This window comes from Chiroxiphia lanceolata, assembly GCF_009829145.1.
Source record: "Chiroxiphia lanceolata isolate bChiLan1 chromosome W unlocalized genomic scaffold, bChiLan1.pri scaffold_46_arrow_ctg1, whole genome shotgun sequence".
Taxonomy (NCBI): Eukaryota; Metazoa; Chordata; class Aves; order Passeriformes; family Pipridae; genus Chiroxiphia; species Chiroxiphia lanceolata.
The window spans coordinates 382,286-402,029 of record NW_022476501.1 but is presented as its reverse complement, the minus strand read 5'-3'; the positions used below and the strand labels follow the sequence as shown (position 1 = coordinate 402,029).

Below are 19,744 nucleotides of genomic sequence, written 5' to 3'. Positions count from 1 at the left end.
GGCGGGCGGCGCCAGCCAATGGGAGCCGCGGCTTTGTCCTATATGAGCCCGCGCGGGGCCGCGGCCGCCGCCATTTTCCGCCGCCGCCGCCACCTTCGCGCCTCAGCTCCGCCTTAAAGGGGCCGCGCCGCCTTTTTTGTATTAGTTTTATTTCTTCCCTCGCAGCGCTTCGGCGGCGACCCGGGTGGGCCTAGAGACACCCCCCCCTTCCCCTCGCCAGAGCCACCATGAGGGAGATCGTGCACATCCAGGCGGGCCAATGCGGCAACCAGATCGGCGCCAAGGTCAGCGCGGGGGGCGCGGGACGCGCGGGGTGGGCCCCACCTTCCTCCCCTCCCGCCGCGGCGTTGCCCCTTTAAGAGCTTCCCCCCCCTCCCCCCTCACCCCACAAGACAAAGGATGAGCCAAAACGGGGCGATTTTACCCCAAAATCGGCGCTTTCCCGCCGCGGAAACCCCTCGCGGGGGAAGAGGCGGCAGCGAATTGAAGGGTTTCGGGGTTAAAATGAGGCAGTTCCGCGCTTAAAGCGGGTTTTTGGGGGGGTAAAAGCTCCCCCCTCTCACACGCGGCCGCAAAATGGCGGCTGAGGGCGGCGGCCCCGAAACGGCGCGAAACCGCCCCAAAAGCGCCGCTTTTAACAGCGAATTTATAATTTCACACTCGCTCGAGCGTCTTTTTTGGGGGATTTTCCCCCCGAATCGCCGATTTGGGCGAAAATCGCGGCTTTTCCGCCGCAAAAAAGGGCGGCGGAAGCGGCAAAATGGCGGCGAAGGGCCCCCGAAATTAAGAGGTTTAACCTCAAAATCCGCGTTTTCGGAAATACTTTCTTCTAATTCTATTTAATATTTGGAATTTTTATATTTTTTTAATCTATGGGTTTGGACATTGTCTGTTAATGCCTCAAATCGGGTGTTTTCGCCCGAAATTAAAGATATTTGTGGCCATAATAGACTCATTTTCACCCATAAATTCGATTTTTTCGAGCGAAAGTCATCGGATTTTTCCTCAAAAAGGAGCGTTATGTGTCTCAAAATTGAGATTTTTAAACCGAAACGGGACGTGACGCCCGGGGTGGTTTCAGTCCTAAAAACTGTGGGTTTTAACCCAAAAATAAAGTGTTTTAATACCCCAAATTAACGTTTTTAACCCCCAGAAAGGGGCGTGTCGCCACTTTTTGTTCGGAAATGGGTTTTTTTTTCAGTCCCCAAATAAATTATTTTTTCCGCCGAGTAAAGATATTTTTTCTTTTTATGAAAAATTACGTTTTGTGAAGAAAAGCAGCGATTTTTAGAATGTTTAATTGTGAATTTTTTGCCTCAAAATCGCAAAATTCACGCCCAAAATCGCTGTTTTTCAGCCCCGGACTCACCTTTGTTCCCCCTCAGGGTGTTTTTACCTCCCAAAGGGGCGTCTCCCCCCCCAAAAAAACCCTGTTTTAACCCTAAAATACTAGTTTTCCACCCTAAAATAATAATTTTTATCACCCATGTGGCTCTTTTGGGGCTGAAATTCGGCTTTTTGCAGCTTTTTTAGCCTCAAAATGGAGGTTGGGAGCCTCCGCTGAGCACCTTTGTTCTCTAAAATGCCTTTTTTTTAGCCCTCAAAAGGCTTTTTTTACCCGAAATCGGATTTTTTAGGGCGAAATTTAATGTTTTATCCCCCCGATAAATTGAATTTGGGGTGAAAATTGGCGGGTTTGGGAGCTCGGAGGGAGTTGCCGCCCCCAAAATGGAGGTTTCCAGCCCCAAAATGGAGGTTCCCGGCGAAGAATCGGATCTTTGTGCTCCCAAATCCGTTTGGTTTTCCCCCAAAATCGCCGGTTTTGCCGCAAAACAAACGTTTTTACCCCACAAATTGTTTTTTTTAACATAAATTGCGGGAGTTTTGCCCAAATTTTGATGTTTTAGGCCTCGGAGTTGGCTATTTTTCACACTAAGATATCATTTTTTTTGCTTCAATCTCATCTTTTCCTTCACTTAATATTTTTTTAATCCTAAAATTGCTTCTTTTTAACCCTAAAATTAATATTTTTTGTTTCTGAAATATTAATTTTTGCCTCAAATCCACCATTTTCAGCCCCAAAATCGCCTCTTTGTGTCTCCAAAACTGCCTTTTCCGCCCTCAAAATCCACATTTTCAGCCTCAAAACGAAACCATCCTTCTCCAAAACGCCCCAAACTCAAATTTTTAACTCAAAAATAAGATTTTTTCCACCCCCACAGTAAACTTTTGAACCAAAATTGCGATTTTTAGCCCCAAAATACCTTTTCCTTTTCAAAATTCCCTCATTTTCGACAGAGAAATTTAATTTAATTTAATTTAATTTAATTTATTAAAAATTTCTCATCCTCAAAAATCAATTTTTTAGGCCCGAACCCGAATTTTTAAATCCCCCAAATTCACTTTTTCTGCTCCAAAATGTCATTTTTCACCCTGAAATCCACATTTTACTCCCTAAATTCCACTTTTCTGCCCCCAAAATCACATTTTTAACCGAAACTCTCAATTTTTACCTCCTCCAAACTTCCTGAGGCCCCAAAATGCAGGTTTTTAGTCCCCAAAAATGCAGGGTTTTAACCCAAATTGACATTTTAACCCCAATTTTCCCCCAAACCTACCCTTTCTTAACCCCTTTTTTCCCCATTTGTCCCAAAATTACCATTTTTTACCCCAAATCACCGATTTTTAACCCATTTCTCCTTCTTGTTCCTAAAATCGACATTTTTAACCCAAATTCTCCCCAACTCCAAAACTGCCATTTTTTACCCCATTTCTCCCCATCAGCTCCCAAAATGTCTTTTTTTTACCCCATTTCCCCCTCAGCTCCAGAATCGCTGGTTTTTACCCCATTTCTCCCTCATGAACCCCCAAATTAATGGTTTTTACCCCAAATTGACATTTTTTAACCCATTCCCCCCCTCAGCCCCGAAATCGCTAGTTTTTAACCCATTTTTCCTCTCACAAATCCTCAAATCACCATTTTTTCCCCCAAATCAACATTTTTAAACCCATTTCTCTTCTCAGCCCCAAAATCTCTGTTTTTTAACCCATTTTTCCTCTCACAAATTCTCAAATCACCATTTTTTACCCCAAGTCAACATTTTTAAACCCAGTCCCCCTCTCATCCCCCAAATTGCTGCTTTTTAACCCATTTTTGCCCTCACAAATCCTCAAATCACCATTTTTTCCCCTCAAATCAACATTTTTAAACCCATTCCCCCCTCAACCCCAAAATCTCTGGTTTTTAACCAATTTTCCCTTATCAATCCTTAAATTGCCATTTTTTACCTCAAATGTACCATTTTTAACCCAGTCCTCTCCTCAATCCCAAAATTTCTATTTTTTAACCCATTTTTCCCCTCACAAATCCTCAAACCATCATTTTTTACCCCAAATCAACATTTTTAAACCCATTCCCCCCTCAGCCCTGAAATCACCAGTTTTTAACCCATTTTCCCCCCTCACAAATCCTCAAATCACCATTTTTTCCCCTCAAATCAACATTTTTAAACCCATTTCCCCCCTCAGCCCCAAAATCGCTGTTTTTTAACCAATTTTCCCTTATCAATCCTTAAATTGCCATTTTTTACCTCAAATGTACCATTTTTAACCCATTCCTTCCCTCAACCCCAGAATCTCTGGTTTTTAACCCATTTTTGCCCTCACAAATCCTCAAATCACCATTTTTTCCCCTCAAATCAACATTTTTAAACCCATTCCCCCCTCAGCCCCGAAATCACCATTTTTTAACCCATTTTTCCCCTCACAAATCCTCAAATTACTATTTTTTTATCCCATTTCTTCCCCTCTTCAGCCCCCAAGCGACCATTTTTTACTCAAAATCGTTGTTTTTCACTTCATTTCTCCCCCTCAGCCCCAAATACACCATTTTTTACCCCATTTCTCCCCCTCAGCCCCAAAATCCCCATTTTCCCCCCCATTTCCCCCTCACTCTGTGACCCCTTGCCCCCATTTTACCCCCAAACCGCCGAATTTCGGGATTTCTGTGCTTAAAAATAAAAAACTTCGCGTTTCAAACCCTCCTTTTGGGCCCCAAAAGCCGCTTTTTGAGGGGGGGGTTTAAAATCAAACCTTTTTTTTGCCGCGTTTTTCCCGTTCCCGCCCTTTTTGAGGGGCGGGGCCACGCCCCCTCTCTGGCCACGCCCTTCCGCGACTCCCAAACCACGCCCCCTTCGCCAAGCCACGCCCCCGCGTTGAGCTACGCTCTAAGCCACGCCCCCTCCGCTTAAGCCACGCCCAACCTGACCACGCCCCCAAACTTCTGAAAAAGCCCCAAATTCTCATTTTTTTCCCCCAAAAACATCTCCTAGGGGGGTGGTGACAAGACCTGATGATGTCATTGCCCAAGCTCCACCCACCCTCAGCTTGGCCACGCCCCAAATTCCTCTTAAAGGGCCCCACATTTCTTCTAAAACCCCCCAAATTTCCTACAAACGGCCCAAATTTCTGCCCAAATCCTCCAAATTTTTACCCAATTTTCCTTCCAGGTTTCCCAAATATCCCCCAAAACCCCTCAAATTTCCCAAATCCCCCCAATTCCCCCCAAAAATCCCCCCATTTCCCCCCTCAAACAGCCCCAACTCCCCCAAATTTCTCCCTAAATTCCCCCCAAACGACCCAAATTTCCCCCAAATTATCCCCCAAAACTCCTCAAATTTCCCAAATCGCCCCCAAAGCTTCTTCAATTTCTTAAATTTCCACCAAATTACCCAAAATTCCCCCCAAGCCCCTCAGATATCCCAATTTCCCCCCAAATTGCCCCAATTTCCCCCCAAATTTCTCTTGAAATCCCCCAAATTTCCCCTAAATGGCTCCAATTTCCCCCAAAATCCCCCAATTTCCTCAAATTTCCCTCCAGTTTTACCCAAATTCACCCAATTTCTCCAAAATTTCCCCCCAAATCCTCCAAAATCCTTCAAATTGCCCAAATTTTACTTAAATTTCCCCCCAAATTTCTCCCCAAATCGCCCCAATTTGTTCAAATTTCTCCAAATTTCCCCCAAAATGCTTCAAATTTCTCTCAAATTTCCCCCCAAATCTCTCAAATTGCCCCAAGTTCTCCAAGTTTCACCCAGATTTCCCCAAATTGCCTCAATTTCTTCTCAAATTTCCCCCAAATCCCCAAAATTGCCCCAATTTCTCCAAATTTAGCAAAATTTCTCCCAAATTGCCCCAACTTTCCACATTTCACCCCAATTTTCCCCAATTTTTTGCCAAATTGCCCCAATTTCTTCAAATTTCCCCCAAATCCCCCAAATTCCACGAAATTCCCCCAAATTCCCCCAAAACCCCCCCAAATCCCCCAAATTCCCCCCAAAATCCCCCAAATTTCCCCCAAAATCCCCCAAATTTCCCCCCAAATCCTCCAAATTTCCCCAAATTTCGTTCCAAAACCCCCCAAACTCCCCCCAAAATCCCCCAAATTTCCCCCAAAATCCCCCAAATTCCCTTAAAATCCCCCCCAATCCCCCAAATTCCCCCCAAAATCCCCCAAATTTCCCCCAAAATCCCCCAAATTTCCCCCCAAATTCTCCAAATTTCCCCAAATTTCATTCCAAAACCCCCCAAATTCCCCCCAAAACCCCCCAAATTCCCCCCAAAACCCCCCAAATTCCCCCCAAAATCCCCCAAATTCCCCCCAAAATCCCCCAAATTTCCCCCAAATCCCCCAAATTTCCCTCAAAATCCCCCAAATTCCCCCAAAAATCCCCCAACTTTCCCCCCAAAATCCCCCAATTTCCCCCAAATTCCCCCCAAAAATCCCCCAAATTCCCCCCAAAACACCCCAAATTCCCCCCAACCCCCCAAAATCCCCCAAACCCCCCTTACCCCCCCCCAAATCTCCCATTTCCCCCCAAAATTCCCTCCCCCAACCCATTACTTTGCGGTGGGCGTGGCCCCGCGCCAGCATAGCCCCGCCCACCACCCCTTAACCCCGCCCCCAACTCCCCCCAAACCTCCCCTAAAACCCCCCAAACCCCCCGTTTTCCCCCCCAAACCCCCCCCCGGGGTGGGTGGGGCCGGGTGGGTGTGGTCTGGGTGGGCGTGGCCGGGTGGGCGTGGCCTCCCTGACCCCGCCCCCCCCTCAGTTTTGGGAGGTGATCAGCGACGAGCACGGCATCGACCCCACGGGCACCTACCACGGGGACAGCGACCTGCAGCTCGACAGGATCAGCGTCTACTACAACGAGGCCACCGGTGGGTCCGGGGGCCACCTGGGGCCACCTGGGGCCACCTGGGGCCACCTGGGGGCACTTGGGGGCCCCTGCCACCCCCTCCTGGTGTCCCCACCCCTCCTGACCCCGCCCAGTGTCACACCAGTGTCACCTCGTGTGTCCTTGTCACCCCACCTGGTTCCTCTCAGGTGTCACCTGTGACCCCTCAGGTGGCACCTGGTGGCCCTTGGTGGCCCTTGGTGGCCCCTGCCACCCCCTCCTGGTGTCCCCTCCCCTCCTGAACCCCCCCAGTGTCACCCCAGTGTCACCCCCTGTCCTGTGTCACTTTGTCACCCCCTTTCTCTGTCCCCTCTTGGTGTCACCTCCAGGGATTTTGGGGGGGATTTGGGGGGGATTGGGTTTTTTGGGGGAATTTTTGGGGGGGTTTCTGGTGATTTTGTGGGGGTTTTGGGTGGGTTTGGGGGGATTTGATGGGATTTGATGGGATTTGGGAGATTTTTGGGGTGATTTTGGGTTGGTTTGGGGGGATTTTGGGGGGGTTGGGGGGATTTTGGGATGATTTGGGAGGTTTTTGGGGTGATTTTGGAGGGTTTGGGGTCACTTTGGAGGGTTTGGGGTGATTTTGGGATTTTTTGGGGGATTTGGGGTGGAGTTGGGGTGATTTTGGGGGATTTTGGGTGGGTTTGGGTTGATTTTGGGTGGATTTGGGGTAGATTTTTTGTGATTTTGGGGGGGGTTGGGGCGATTTTGGGGGATTTGGGAGATTTTTGGGGTGATTTTGGGTAGGTTTGGGGGATTTTTGGGGGGATTTTGGGTGGGTTTGGGGGGATTTTTGGAGGATTTGGGGGGGGTTGGGTGGGTTTGGGGGGATTTGGGAGATTTTTGGGGGGATTTTGGGTTGGTTTGGGGTGATTTTGGGGGGTTTTTAGGTGGATTTGGGGTGGATTTTGAGTGGTTTGGGGTAATTTTGGGTGGATTTGGGGCGATTTTGGGAGGGTTTGGGGTGATTTTGGGAGGATTTTCAGAGGGTTTGGGGTGATTTTGGGGTTGGGATTTTTGGGGTGATTTTTGGAGGATTTGGGGTGGTTTGGGTTGATTTTGGGGGGATTTGTTGTGATTTTGGGTGGGTTTGAGGTGATTTTGGGTGGGTTTGGGTGGATTTGGGATGATTTTGGGTGGGTTTGAGGTGATTTGGGGATTTTGGGGGGCATTTGGGGTGATTTTGGGAGGATTTGGGGGAATTTTGGGGGGAGTTGGGGTGATTTTGGTTGTTTTGGGGTGATTTCAGGTTGTTTTGGGGCGATTTCAGGTGATTTTGGGGTGGTTTTCTTGCATTTTTGGGGTAATTTGGGTTGTTTTGGGGTGATCCTGAGTGGTTTTGGGGTGATTTTGGGTGGTTTTGGCGTGATTCTGGGTGATTTTGGCGTGATTTCAGGTGGTTTTGGGGGCGATTTCAGGTGATTTGGGGTGGGTTTGGGGTGATTTCTCTTGGTTTTGGGACGATTTGGGGTGGGTTTGGGGCGATTTTGGGGTGGGTTTTTGGGTTTTTAGGTTGATTTTGGGTGGGTTTAAGTTGATTTCAGGTGGTTTTGGGGTGATTTTAGGCAATTATAGGTTGATTTCAGGTGGTTTTGGGATGATTTTGGGTGGGTTTGGGGTGATTTTAGGTCGTTTTAGGTTGATTTCAGATGGTTTTTGGGCGATTTCAGGTGATTTTGGGGTGATTCTGGGTGGTTTTGGGGTGATTTTAGGTAATTCTAGGTTGATTTCAGGTGATTTGGGGATTTTGAGGTGATTTTGGGTGGTTTTAGGTTGATTTCAGGTGGTTTTGGGGCGATTTCAGGTGGTTTTGGGTGGTTTTAGGTTGATTTCGGGTGGTTTTAGGTTGATTTCAGGTGGGTTTGGGGACAATTTCCGGTGGTTTTGGGGTAATTTCAGTTGATTTTGGGGTGGCTTCTTTTGGGTTTTTGGGGTGATTTGTCTTGGTTTTGGGGTGATTTTGGGGTGGTTTTTTTGTTTTTTAGGGTGATTTTGGGTGGTTTTGGGTTAATTTCAGATGGTTTCGGGGGTGATTTTGGGTGATTTATGTTTAATTTTGGGGTGATTTTTTGGGTTTTTGGGGTGATTCTGGGTGGTTTTGGGGTGATTTGTCGTGATTTTGGGGTGGTTTGTTTGTTTTTTAGGCTGATTTTGGGTGGTTTTGAAGTGATTCTGGGTGGTTTTGGGTTAATTTCAGGTGGTTTCGGGGGTGATTTCGGGTGATTTCTGTTTGATTTTGGGGTGATTTTTTGGGTTTTTGGGGTGATTCTGGGTGGTTTTGGGGTGATTTGTCTTGGTTTTGGGGTGATTTTGGGGTGGATTTTTTGGGTTTTAGGGTGATTTTAGGCTGATTTTGGGTGGTTTTGGGTTAATTTCCGATAGTTTCGGGGGTGATTTTGGGCGATTTATGTTCGATTTTGGGGTGATTTTAGGTTGATTCTGGGGGGGTTTGTGGGGTTTTTTTGGGGTTTTTTGCCCTTTCCCCGTACTTTCGGGGCGGGGCCGTCGGTGCCACGCCCCCGGTGACGTCCCCTGGGTGTCCCCCTGTCCCCCCAGGAGGTAAATACGTGCCCAGGGCCATCCTGGTGGACCTGGAACCCGGCACCATGGACTCGGTTCGCTCCGGCCCCTTCGGCCAAATCTTCCGCCCCGACAACTTCGTCTTCGGTCAGTGCCGCCCTGGGGCACCTCGGGGGGCACCTGGGGGGGCATCAGAGGGGGGTTGAGGGCCCCAAAGGGGGTTTGAGGTCCTCAAAGGGGGGGTTGAGGTCCCCAAAGAGGGTTTGAGGTCCTCAAAGTGGGTTTGAGGTCCCCAAAGAGAGTTTGAGGTGCCCAAAGGGGGGTTTGAGGTCACCAAGAAGGGTTTGGGGTTCCCAAAGGGGGTTTGAGGTCCCCAAAGAGGGTTTGAGGTGCCCAAAGTTGGTTTGAGGGCCCCAAAGTGGGTTTGAGGGCCCCAAAGGGGGTTTGAGGTCCCCAAAGTGAGTTTGAGGTCCCCAAGGAGGGTTTGAGGTCTCCAAAATGGGTTTGAGGTCCCCAAATTGGGTTTGAGGTGCCCAAGGAGGGTTTGAGGTCACTAAAGTGGGTTTGAGGTCTCCAAAGTGGGTTTGAGGTCCCCAAAAGGGGTTTGAGGTCCCCAAAGAGGGTTTGAGGTCCCCAAAAGGGGTTTGAGGTCCTCAAAGTGGGTTTGAGGTCACCAAGAAGGGTTTGAGGTCCCCAAAGAGGGTTTGAGGGCCCCAAAATGGGTTTGAGGGCCCCAAAGGGGGTTTGAGGTCAACAGGGAGGGTTTGAGGTGCCCAAAGTGGGTTTGAGGGCCCCAAAGTGGGTTTGAGGGCCCCAAAGGGGGTTTGAGGTCCCCAAAGTGAGTTTGAGGTCCCCAAGGAGGGTTTGAGGTCTCCAAAATGGGTTTGAGGTCTCCAAAATGGGTTTGAGGTCCCCAAATTGGGTTTGAGGTGCCCAAGGAGGGTTTGAGGTCACCAAAGTGGGTTTGAGGTCCCCAAAGTGGGTTTGAGGAGCTCAAAGTGGGTTTGAGGTCCCCAAAGAGGGTTTGAGGTCCCCAAAGAGGGTTTGAGGTCCGCAAAGGGGGTTTGAGGTGCCCAAAGGGGGGTTTGAGGTCCCCAAAGTGGGTTTGAGGGCCCCAAAGGGGGTTTGAGGTGCCCAAAGGGGGGTTTGAGGGCCCCAAAGGGGGTTTGAGGTCTCCAAAGTCGGTTTGAGGTCCCCAAAGGGGGTTTGAGGTCCCCAAGGTTGGTCAGAAGGTCCCCAAGGTTGGTCTGAAGGTCCCCAAGTTTGGACTGAAGGTCCCCAAGGTTGGACTGAAGGTCCCCAGAGGTGGTTTGTAGGTCCCCAAAAGTCTTTGTAAGGTCTTCAGAGTTGACTTGAAGGTTCTCAAGGGTGGTTTGAAGATCCCCAGAAATGGTTTGAAGGTCCCCAAAGTTGGTCTGAAGGTCTCCAGGGTTGGGTTTAGAGATTCCCAAGGTTGGTCTGAAGGTCCCTAAAGTTGGTTTAAAGATCTCCAAGGTGGGTCTGAAGGTCCCCAAAGGTGAGTTCAGGGTCCCCAAAGTTGGTCTGAAGGTCTTCAAGGTTGGTCTGAAGGTTCCCAAGGTTGATCTGAAGGTCCCCAAGGTTGGTCTGAAGGTCTTAAAGGTTGGTCTGAAGGGCCCTAGGGTTGGTTTGAAGGTTCCCCAAAGTCGGTTTAAAGGTCCCCAAGGTTGGTTTGAAGGTCCTCAGAAATGGTTTGAAGGGCCCCAAGGTTGGGTTTAAAGATCTCCAAGGTTGGTCTGAAGGTTTCAGGCATGGTCTGAACATCCCCAAGGTTGGTTTGAAGATCCCCAGAGTTGGTCTGAAGGTCCCCAAGGTTGGTCTTCAGGTCTTCAGTGTTGGTCTGAAGGTCCCCAAGGTTGATCTGAAGGGCCCTAGGGTTGGTTTAAAGATCTCCAAGGTTGGTCTGAAGGTCCCAAAGGTTGGTCTGAAGGTCTCCAGGGTTGGTTTGAAGGTCCCCAAGGTTGGGTTTAAAGATTCCCAAGGTTGGTCTGAAGGTCCCCAAGGTTGGTTTGAAGGTCCCCAAAGTTGGTCTGAAGGTCCCCAAGGTTGGTTTGAAGGTTCCCCAAGGTTGGTTTAAAGATCTCCAAGGTTGGTCTGAAGGTCCCCAAAGTTGACCTGAAGCTTCTTAAGGTTGGTCTGAAGGTCCCCAAGGTTGGTCTGAAGGTCCCCAAGGTTGGTCTGAAGGTCTTCAAGGTTGGTCTGAAGGTCCCCAAAGTTGGTTTGAAGGTCCCCAAGGTTGGTTTGAAGGTCCCCAAGGTTGATTTGAAGGTTCCCCAAGGTTGGTTTAAAGATCTCCAAGGTTGGTCTGAAGGTCCCCAAGGTTGGGTTTAAAGATTCCCAAGGTTGGTCTGAAGGTCCCCTAAGGTTGGTTTGAAGGTCCCCAGAGATGGTCTGAAGGTCCCTGAGATTGGTCTGAAGGGCCCCAAGGTTGGTTTGAAGATCCCCAAGGTTGGTTTTAAGATCTCCAAGGTTGGTCTGAAGGTCCCCAAAGTTGGTTTGAAGGTTCCCCGGGGTTGGTTTAAAGATCTCCAAGGTTGATTTAAAGATCTCCAAGGTTGGTCTGAAGGTCCCCAAAGTTGGCCTGAAGCTCCTTAAGGTTGGTTTGGAGGTCCCCAAGGTTGGTCTGAAGGTCCCCAAGGTTGGGTTTAAAGATTCCCAAGGTTGGTCTGAAGGTCCCCAAAAGTGGGTTCAAGTTTCCCAACATCCCCAAGGTTGGTCTGAAGGTCCCCAAGGTTGGTTTGAAGGTTCCCCAAGGTTGGTTTAAAGATCTCCAAGGTTGGTCTGAAGGTCCCCAAAGTTGACCTGAAGCTCCTTAAGGTTGGTCTGAAGGTCCCCAAGGTTGGTCTGAAGGTCCCCAAGGTCGATTTAAAGATCTCCAAGGTTGGTCTGAAGGTCCCCAAAGTTGACCTGAAGCTCCTTAAGGTTGGTCTGAAGCTCCTTAAGGTTGGTCTGAAGGTCCCCAAGGTCGATTTAAAGATCTCCAAGGTTGGTCTGAAGGTCCCCAAAGTTGGCCTGAAGCTCCTTAAGGTTGGTTTGGAGGTCCCCAAGGTTGGTTTGAAGGTTCCCCGGGGTTGGTTTAAAGATCTCCAAGGTTGATTTAAAGATCTCCAAGGTTGGTCTGAAGGTCCCTAAAGTTGGTCTGAAGGTCCTTGAGGTTGCTCTGAAGATCCCCAAAGTTGGTCTGAAGCTCCTTAAGGTTGGTTTGGAGGTCCCCAAAGTTGGTCTGAAGCTCCTTAAGGTTGGTTTGGAGGTCCCCAAGGTTGGTCTGAAGGTCCCTAAAGTTGGTCTGAAGGCCCTTGAGGTTGCTCTGAAGATCCCCAAAGGTGCTTTCAAGGCGCTTCAAACCCCCCCAACCCACCGTTGACCCTTTTTCCCCCCCTCCCCAGGCCAAAGCGGCGCCGGCAACAACTGGGCCAAGGGCCACTACACGGAGGGGGCGGAGCTGGTGGACTCGGTGCTGGACGTGGTGCGCAAGGAGGCCGAGAGCTGCGACTGCCTGCAGGGCTTCCAGCTCACCCACTCGCTGGGCGGCGGCACCGGCTCGGGCATGGGCACCCTGCTGATCTCCAAGATCCGCGAGGAGTACCCCGACCGCATCATGAACACCTTCTCGGTGGTGCCGTCGCCCAAGGTGTCGGACACGGTGGTGGAGCCCTACAACGCCACGCTGTCGGTGCACCAGCTGGTGGAGAACACGGACGAGACGTACTGCATCGACAACGAGGCGCTCTACGACATCTGCTTCCGCACCCTCAAGCTGACCACGCCCACCTACGGCGACCTCAACCACCTGGTGTCGGCCACCATGAGCGGCGTCACCACCTGCCTGCGCTTCCCCGGCCAGCTCAACGCCGACCTGCGCAAGCTGGCCGTCAACATGGTGCCCTTCCCGCGCCTCCACTTCTTCATGCCGGGCTTCGCGCCGCTGACGAGCCGGGGCAGCCAGCAGTACCGCGCCCTCACCGTGCCCGAGCTCACCCAGCAGGTGTTCGACGCCAAGAACATGATGGCGGCCTGCGACCCCCGCCACGGCCGCTACCTGACGGTGGCCGCCGTCTTCCGGGGCCGCATGTCCATGAAGGAGGTGGACGAGCAGATGCTCAACGTGCAGAACAAGAACAGCTCCTACTTCGTGGAGTGGATCCCCAACAACGTGAAGACGGCCGTCTGCGACATCCCCCCCCGCGGCCTCAAGATGGCCGTCACCTTCATCGGCAACTCCACCGCCATCCAGGAGCTCTTCAAGCGCATCTCGGAGCAGTTCACGGCCATGTTCCGCCGCAAGGCCTTCCTGCACTGGTACACGGGCGAGGGCATGGACGAGATGGAGTTCACCGAGGCCGAGAGCAACATGAACGACCTGGTCTCCGAGTACCAGCAGTACCAGGACGCCACGGCCGAGGAGGAGGAGGATTTCGGCGAGGAGGCCGAAGAGGAGGCCTGAGGAGGGTCGCGGTCGTCGTCGTCACGGAGCCCCCCGTGCGTTGCCCCGGAGAGCCGAGGGCCGCCCAGCCGCCACGCGGCCCCCGGCGTCGCCGGCGTCCCCCAGCGTTGTCGTCATCGTCCTCGGTGGCAGCGGAGAGTCCCCAACCTTCCCCATGGACGTTGGAGAGTCCCCGACCTTCGTCGTGGTCATCGGAGAGTCCCCACAGGCACTGGAGAGTCCCCAACCTTCATCGTGGTCGTTGGAGAGTCTCCAATGTTCATCATGGTCATTGGAGAGTCCCCAACCTTCATCCTGATCATTGGAGAGTCCCCAGTCTTCATCGTGGTCACTGGAGAGTCCCCACAGTTATTGGAGACTCCTCAACCTTCATCATGGTCATTGGAGAGTCCCCACAGTCATTGGAGAGTCCCCAACCTTCACCATGGTCATTGGAGAGTCCCCACAGTCATTGGAAAGTCCCCAACCTTCATCATGATGATCCTCAAGTCCTTGCTCTTCCTCATCATCATGGAGAACGTCCAGCGTTCATCATTGACATTGAAGAGTCCCCAACCTTCACCATGGACATTGGAGAGTCCCCAACCTTCATCCTGATCATTGGAGAGTCCCCAACCCTCACCATGGTCATTGGAGACTCCCCAACCTTCATCATGATGATCCTCAAGTCCTTACTCTTCCTCCTCATCATGGAGAACGTTCAGCGTTCATCATTGACATTGAAGAGTCCCCAACCTTCATCTTGGACATTGGAGAGTCCTCAACCTTCATCATCATCATTGGAGAGTCCCCAACCTTGGTCATGGTCAATGGAGAGTCCCCAACCTTCATCATCATCATCCTCAAGCTCTTGGGCTTCATCCTCCGCCTTGAAGAGCTTCGAGGAGCCCTTGGCCTTCATCAGGAGAGTCCTTGGCCTTCATCATCCTCCTCAGAGAGCCCTTGGCCTTCATCAGGAGAGTCCTTGGCCTTCATCATCCTCCTCAGAGAGCTCTTGGCCTTCATCCTTCTTCATCCTCCTCAGAGAGTCCTTGGCCTTCATCAGGAGAGTCCTTGGCCTTCATCCTCCTCCTCAGAGAGCCCTTGGCCTTCATCCCAACCCTTGAAGGTCCTTGACCTTCATCATCATCTTCTGAGAGCTTTGGCCTTCATCATCCTGGAAGAGCCCTTGACCTTCATCATCATCATCATCGTCATGGAAGAGCCCTTGGCCTTCATCCTCCTCCTGAGGAGCCCTTGGCCTTCATCATCATCATCCTCTCCATGGAAGAGCCTTTGGCCTTGACCTTCATCATCCTGGAAGAGCCTTTGGTCTTGATCTTCGTCATCATCATGGAAGAGCCCTTGGCCTTCATCCTCCTCCTGAAGAGCCCTTGACCTTCATCATCCTCATGGAAGAGTCTCCTTGGCCTTGACCTTCATCATCCTCCTCCTGGAAGAGCCCTTGACCTTCATCATCCTCATGGAAGAGTCTCCTTGGCCTTGACCTTCATCCTCCTCCTCCTCCTCGGAGCCGCCGCCCTCCGTCCCCTCCCCCGCTGTCACCGAGGCCCCTCCCGCCCCCTCCCCCCACTTTGGGTCCATTCCCCCCTTTTTTTGGTCCAGTCTTGGTCACTTTGCCCACTTTTTGCTCGTTTTTGGGTCATTTCCCCATTTTTCGTTCATTTCCCCATTTTTCGTTCATTTTCCCCGTTTTTTGTTCGTTTTTTCCTATTTTTTGTTCATTTTTCCCCATTTTTCCTTCATTTCCCAACATTTTGTGTTCATTTTTCCCCATTTTGTATTTCCCCCATTTTTCCTTCGTTTCTCCCATTTTTGGTTCATTTTCCCCCATTTTTTTTTTCATTTTCCCCCATTTTTGCTCATTTCCCCCTTTTCTTTTACTATTTTCCCTTTTTTCTTCCTTTCTCCCTCATTTTCTTCATATCACTCCTTTTTTGCCCATTTTTGATCGTTTTGCCTCCACTTAGTTCATTTTTGTTCATTTTCTTGGTCTCTTTCCCCATTTTTTGTTCATTTGTGTCCCAATTTCAGTCATTTTTTCCCCATTTCTGTTCTTTTTTTCCCGTTTTTGTTCTTTTTTTCCCATTTTTGTTCTTTTTTTCCCCATTTTTGTTACTTCCCATTTTCCCTTATTTTTGGTCGTTTTTTTGCCCGTTTTTGGTCGGTTTTTTTGCCCGTTTCTTTGGTTTTTCATATTGAAAAGTCGCCCCCGGGGCCGAAAATAAACCCGGGATGGAAAAGCCACCGAGTGTCACTTTGTGTCACCTGGGGGGGCTCGGGGTCACCTGGGGGTCCCCGGGGTCACTTTGGGGTCACCTGGGGGGGCTCGGGGTCACTTGGGGGTCACTTGGGGGTCCCCAGGGTCACCCAGGGGTCACCTGGGGGGTCTCTGGGTCACTTTGGGGTCACCTGGGGGTCCCTCTGTCACCTTTGGGGTCCCCGTTGTCACCTGGGGGAGAATAAAACGAAGATTTTTGGGGTGAAACCGCAGAAATCGGTGAGGGGCGTTCCGGGGGTGAAATCGGGGACCGGAAGTGAGGCCGAGCAGAACGGTTCCAATGCCGGACGGGAAGATGGCGGCCCCCGGACCGGAAGTCCTGAGAGGCCGTACAGCAAGATGGCGGCCCTCAGACCGGAAGTCCTGAGAGGCCGTACAGCAAGATGGCGGCCCTCGAACGGGAAGTCCTCCAATGCCGTTCAAAAAGATGGCGGCCCCAGCACCGGAAGTCCATCAAGCCCACACTAAAGATGGCGCTGCCACGACCGGAAATGAGCTCAGACCACACTAAAGATGGCGGCGCGAACCCCCCCCCCATCCCCCCCACACTGTCACCTGGGGTGGTCCCTGTGTCACTTTAAGGTCCCCGTTGTCACCTGGTGTCACCTGAGGGTCTCCCTGTCCCCTCCTTGGGGTCCCCGTTGTCACTTTGGGGGTCCCACCCCCCTTTCTGGTCCCCCCCCGCCCTTGGGGTCCCCTCCAGGTCCCCCCGATGTCCCCGGGGGGGTCCCCGATGTCCCCTTTGGGGGCCCCAAATCCCCCCCGAGGCTCCGGCGGTGCCGGCGCTGCCACTTTATTGAGGTGGGGACGCTCTGCGGACACTTTGGGGACAGGGTGACACTGGGGGGTGATGGCACCTCGGGGACACTTTGGGGACAGGGTGACACTGGGAGGTGGCACTTTGGGGACATGATGGGCTCAGGAGGGTGGTGGCACCTTGGGGACACTTTGGGGGATGGTGACACTTTGGGGACACTCTGGGGACACTCAGGGGGGTGGTGGCACTTTGGGGACACTCAGGGGGGTGGTGGCACCTTGGGGACACTTTGGGGACAGGGTGACACTGGGAGGTGGCACTCTGGGGACATGATGAGCTCAGGGGGGTGGTGGCACCTCGAGGACACTTTGGGGGGTGGTGACACTTGGGGACACTCTGGGGACACTCCAGGGGGTGGTGGCACCTTGGGGACACTCTGGGGACATTCTAGGGGGTGGTGGCACTTTGGGGACACTCTGGGGACACTCCAGGGGGTGGTGGCACCTTGGGGACACTTTGGGGGTGGTGGCACTTTGGGGACACTCCGGGGACAGGGTGGCACCGGGGGTTGGTGGCACTTTGGTGGCACTTTGGGGCCGCAGCCACCGCGGGGGGTGGTGGCACCTGAGAGGGGGGAGGGGGTCACAGTGGAGCGGTGGCACTTTGGGGACATCGTGGGGACAGGGGGAGGACACAGCAGGGGTGGCACTTTGGGGACAGGGGGGTGGCACTTGAGGACATGATGGTGGCCCAGGGGGTTGGTGGCACTTTAAGGTCACTTTGGGGTCATGTGGGGACAGTTTGGGGGCACTGGGGGGGTGGTGGCACTTTGGGGACACGATGGCATTGGAAGGGTGGCACCTGGGGACACGGGGTGGCACTTGGGGACTGTTTGGTGTCACAGGGGGGTGGTGGCACTTTGGGGACACTTGGGGACACTTTGGTGGCCCAGGGGGTTGGTGGCACTTTAATGTCACTTTGGGGTCACTTTGGGGACAGTTTGGTGGCCCTGGGGGGTGGTGGCACTTGGGGACATGATGGCATCGGGGGGGTGGCACTTGGGGACAGTTTGGTGTCAGAGGGGGGTGGTGGCACTTGGGGACACGATGGCATCGGGGGGTGGCACCTGGGGACAATTTGGTGGCACTTGGGGACATGATGGTGGCCCAGGGGGTTGGTGGCACTTTAATGTCACTTTGGGGTCACTTGGGGACAGTTTGGTGTCACAGGGGGGTGGTGGCACTTTGGGGACAGTTTGGGGTCATTTGGGGACAGTTTGGTGGCCCTGGGGGATGGTGGCACTTGGGGACACGATGGCATTGGAGGGGTGGCACCTGGGGACACTTTGGTGGCACTTGGGGACAGTTTGGTGTCACAGGGGGGTGGTGGCAGTTTGGGGACACTTTGGGACACTTTGGTGGCCCAGGGGGTTGGTGGCACTTTAATGTCACTTTGGGGTCACTTTGGGGACAGTTTGGTGTCACAGGGGGTTGGTGGCACTTTGGGGACACTTTGGGGTCACTTTGGGGACAGTTTGGTGTCCCTGGGGGGTGGTGGCACTTGGGGACATGATGGCATCGGGGGGTGGCACTTTGGGGACAGTTTGGTGGCACTTGGGGACATGATGGTGGCCCTGGGGGGTGGTGGCACCCGGGGACACTTTGGGGTCACTTTGGGGGGTTGGTGGCGCCCGGGGGGGTCCCGCTGGTGGCACTTGGGGACACTTCGGTGGCACTTGGGGACACTTTGGTGGCACTTGGGGACCCTCGGGTGGCTCCGGCCTCGGGCTCCGTCAGGGTCACCTGTGGGGACACGAGAGGTCACCTGGGACCCCCCAAACCCCACCTGGGACCCCCCAAACCTCCCCTGGGACCCCCCAAAACTCACCTGAGACCCCCCAAAACCCACCTGGGACCCCCCAAAACCCACCTGGGACCCCCCAAAACTCACCTGGGACCCACAAAATACACCTGGGCCCCCCAAAATTCACCTGGGACCCCCCAAAACTCACCTGGGACCCCCCAAACTCACCTGGGACCCCCCAACGCCCCCCCAAAATTCACCTGGGACCCCCCAAAACCCACCTGGGACCCCTCAAAACTCCCCCTCAGGTGTCACTGGGGACCCTCCCAAAAGCCCCAAACCCACCTGGGACCCCCCAAACCCCCTTCAGGTGTCACCTGAGCCCCCCCAAAACACACCTGGGAACCCTCAAAACTCCCCCAAACCCACCTGGGACCCCCCAAATCCCCCCCAGACCCACCTGGGACCCCCCAACCCACCTGGGAACCCCCAAAAACCCACCTGAGACCCCCGAAAAACACACCTGGGACCCCCCCAAAAACACACCTGGGACCCCCCAAAACTCACCTTGAACCCTCCCAAACCCACCCGGGACCCTCCCAAATCCACGTGGGACCCCCCAAACCCCCTTCAGGTGTCACCTGGGCCCCCCCCAAAATTCACCTGGGACCCCCCCAAACTCCCTCCAAACCCACCTGGGACCCCCCAAAACTCACCTGGGACCCCCCAAACACACCTGGGACCCCTCAAATCCCCCCCAGACCCACCTGGGACCCCCCAAATTCACCTGGGACCCCTCAAAACTCATCTGGGACCCCCCAAACCCACCTGGGACCCCCCCAATTCATCTGGACCCCCCCAAAATTCACCTGGGACCCCCAAACCCCCTTCAGGTGACACCTGGTCCCCCCCAAACCCACCCCCAAACTCATCTGGGCCCCCCTAAAACCTCCCCAAAACCCACCTGGGACCCCCAAAACTCCCCCTCAGGTGTCACCTGGGACCCCCCAAACTTCGCCCAAATTCACCTGGGACCCTCCAAAGGTGTCACCTGGGACCCCCCAAAACTCACCTGGGACCCCCCAAACCCACCTGGGACCCCCCCAGAACCCCCAAGGTGTCACCTGAGACCCCCCAAAACCCACCTGAGATGCCCCAAAACCCACCTGGGACCCTCCCAATTCATTTGAACCCCCCCCCCCCCCAAATTCCCCTGGGACTCCCCAAAACTCACCTGAGACCCCCCAAAACTCACCTGAGATCCCTCAAAACCCACCTGAGACCCCCCCAAATTCACCTGGGACCCCCCAGACCCCCCCAAAACCCACCTGGGCCCCCCCAAAGCAACCCCAAACCCACCTGGGACCCCCCGAATCAGCCCCAAAACCCACCTGGGACCCCCCAAAACCCACCTGGGCCCCCCCAAACTCCCCCCAAAACCCACCTGAGACCCCCCAAACTCCCCCCAGCCCCCCCGAGGTGCCCCCCCCCCCTCACCTGTGCCAGGGATCCGACGGCCTGGGGCAGGCGGGTGACGAGCTCCAGGATCTCGCCGGGAATTCGGGAGACGCCGACGGCGCCGGAGCCGCCCGAGGCCACCAGGGTCACCCGGCGGGTCCCCAACAGGGGCTGGGCCACCGCCTCGGCCACCTGGGGGGCACCAAATCCCGGGAATCACCCCCAAC

General features: G+C 53.3%; 3 protein-coding genes and 1 long non-coding RNA gene across 17 annotated transcripts in view; 3 read left to right on the top strand and 1 right to left on the bottom strand.

Annotated features, from left to right (window-relative positions):
- The first annotated feature begins 69 nt into the window (after positions 1 to 69).
- TUBB (tubulin beta class I) lies at positions 70 to 13,377 on the top strand. Its single transcript, XM_032677099.1, has 4 exons — positions 70 to 284; positions 6,111 to 6,219; positions 8,793 to 8,903; positions 12,161 to 13,377. Exons 1-4 carry the CDS (start codon positions 228 to 230, stop codon positions 13,216 to 13,218), a joined length of 1,335 nt encoding a protein of 444 aa, XP_032532990.1. The 5' UTR covers positions 70 to 227; the 3' UTR covers positions 13,219 to 13,377.
- Positions 10,908 to 11,943, top strand: LOC116781471. Its single transcript, XR_004354879.1, has 4 exons — positions 10,908 to 11,094; positions 11,139 to 11,349; positions 11,529 to 11,666; positions 11,920 to 11,943. It is a non-coding gene; the product is annotated as an uncharacterized LOC116781471 (long non-coding RNA).
- Positions 13,378 to 13,395: 18 nt separating the features above from the next.
- LOC116781449 lies at positions 13,396 to 14,887 on the top strand. The gene is made up of 4 exons (XM_032677125.1): positions 13,396 to 13,668; positions 13,967 to 14,313; positions 14,447 to 14,604; positions 14,637 to 14,887. The coding sequence occupies exons 1-4, from the start codon at positions 13,474 to 13,476 to the stop codon at positions 14,702 to 14,704; spliced, it is 768 nt and encodes a 255-aa protein (XP_032533016.1). The 5' UTR covers positions 13,396 to 13,473; the 3' UTR covers positions 14,705 to 14,887.
- A 1,389-nt stretch (positions 14,888 to 16,276) lies between these two features.
- Positions 16,277 to 19,744, bottom strand: part of FLOT1 (flotillin 1) — a 31,299-nt gene continuing 27,831 nt past the window's right edge. Inside the window, exons 11-15 of one of the 14 annotated variants that reach the window (XM_032677092.1) lie at positions 19,557 to 19,709; positions 17,848 to 18,058; positions 16,624 to 17,083; positions 16,465 to 16,476; positions 16,322 to 16,356 (exon numbers count right to left, since the gene is read on the bottom strand). In XM_032677092.1, the coding sequence (XP_032532983.1) occupies positions 17,924 to 18,058; positions 19,557 to 19,709 (288 nt within the window). In that variant the 3' untranslated portion in view covers positions 16,322 to 16,356; positions 16,465 to 16,476; positions 16,624 to 17,083; positions 17,848 to 17,923. Of the gene's footprint in view, positions 17,084 to 17,380; positions 17,591 to 17,718; positions 18,059 to 19,556; positions 19,710 to 19,744 lie in introns of those variants that run through there. The other 13 variants (XM_032677091.1, XM_032677090.1, XM_032677088.1 and 10 more) reach the window with 13 other exon arrangements.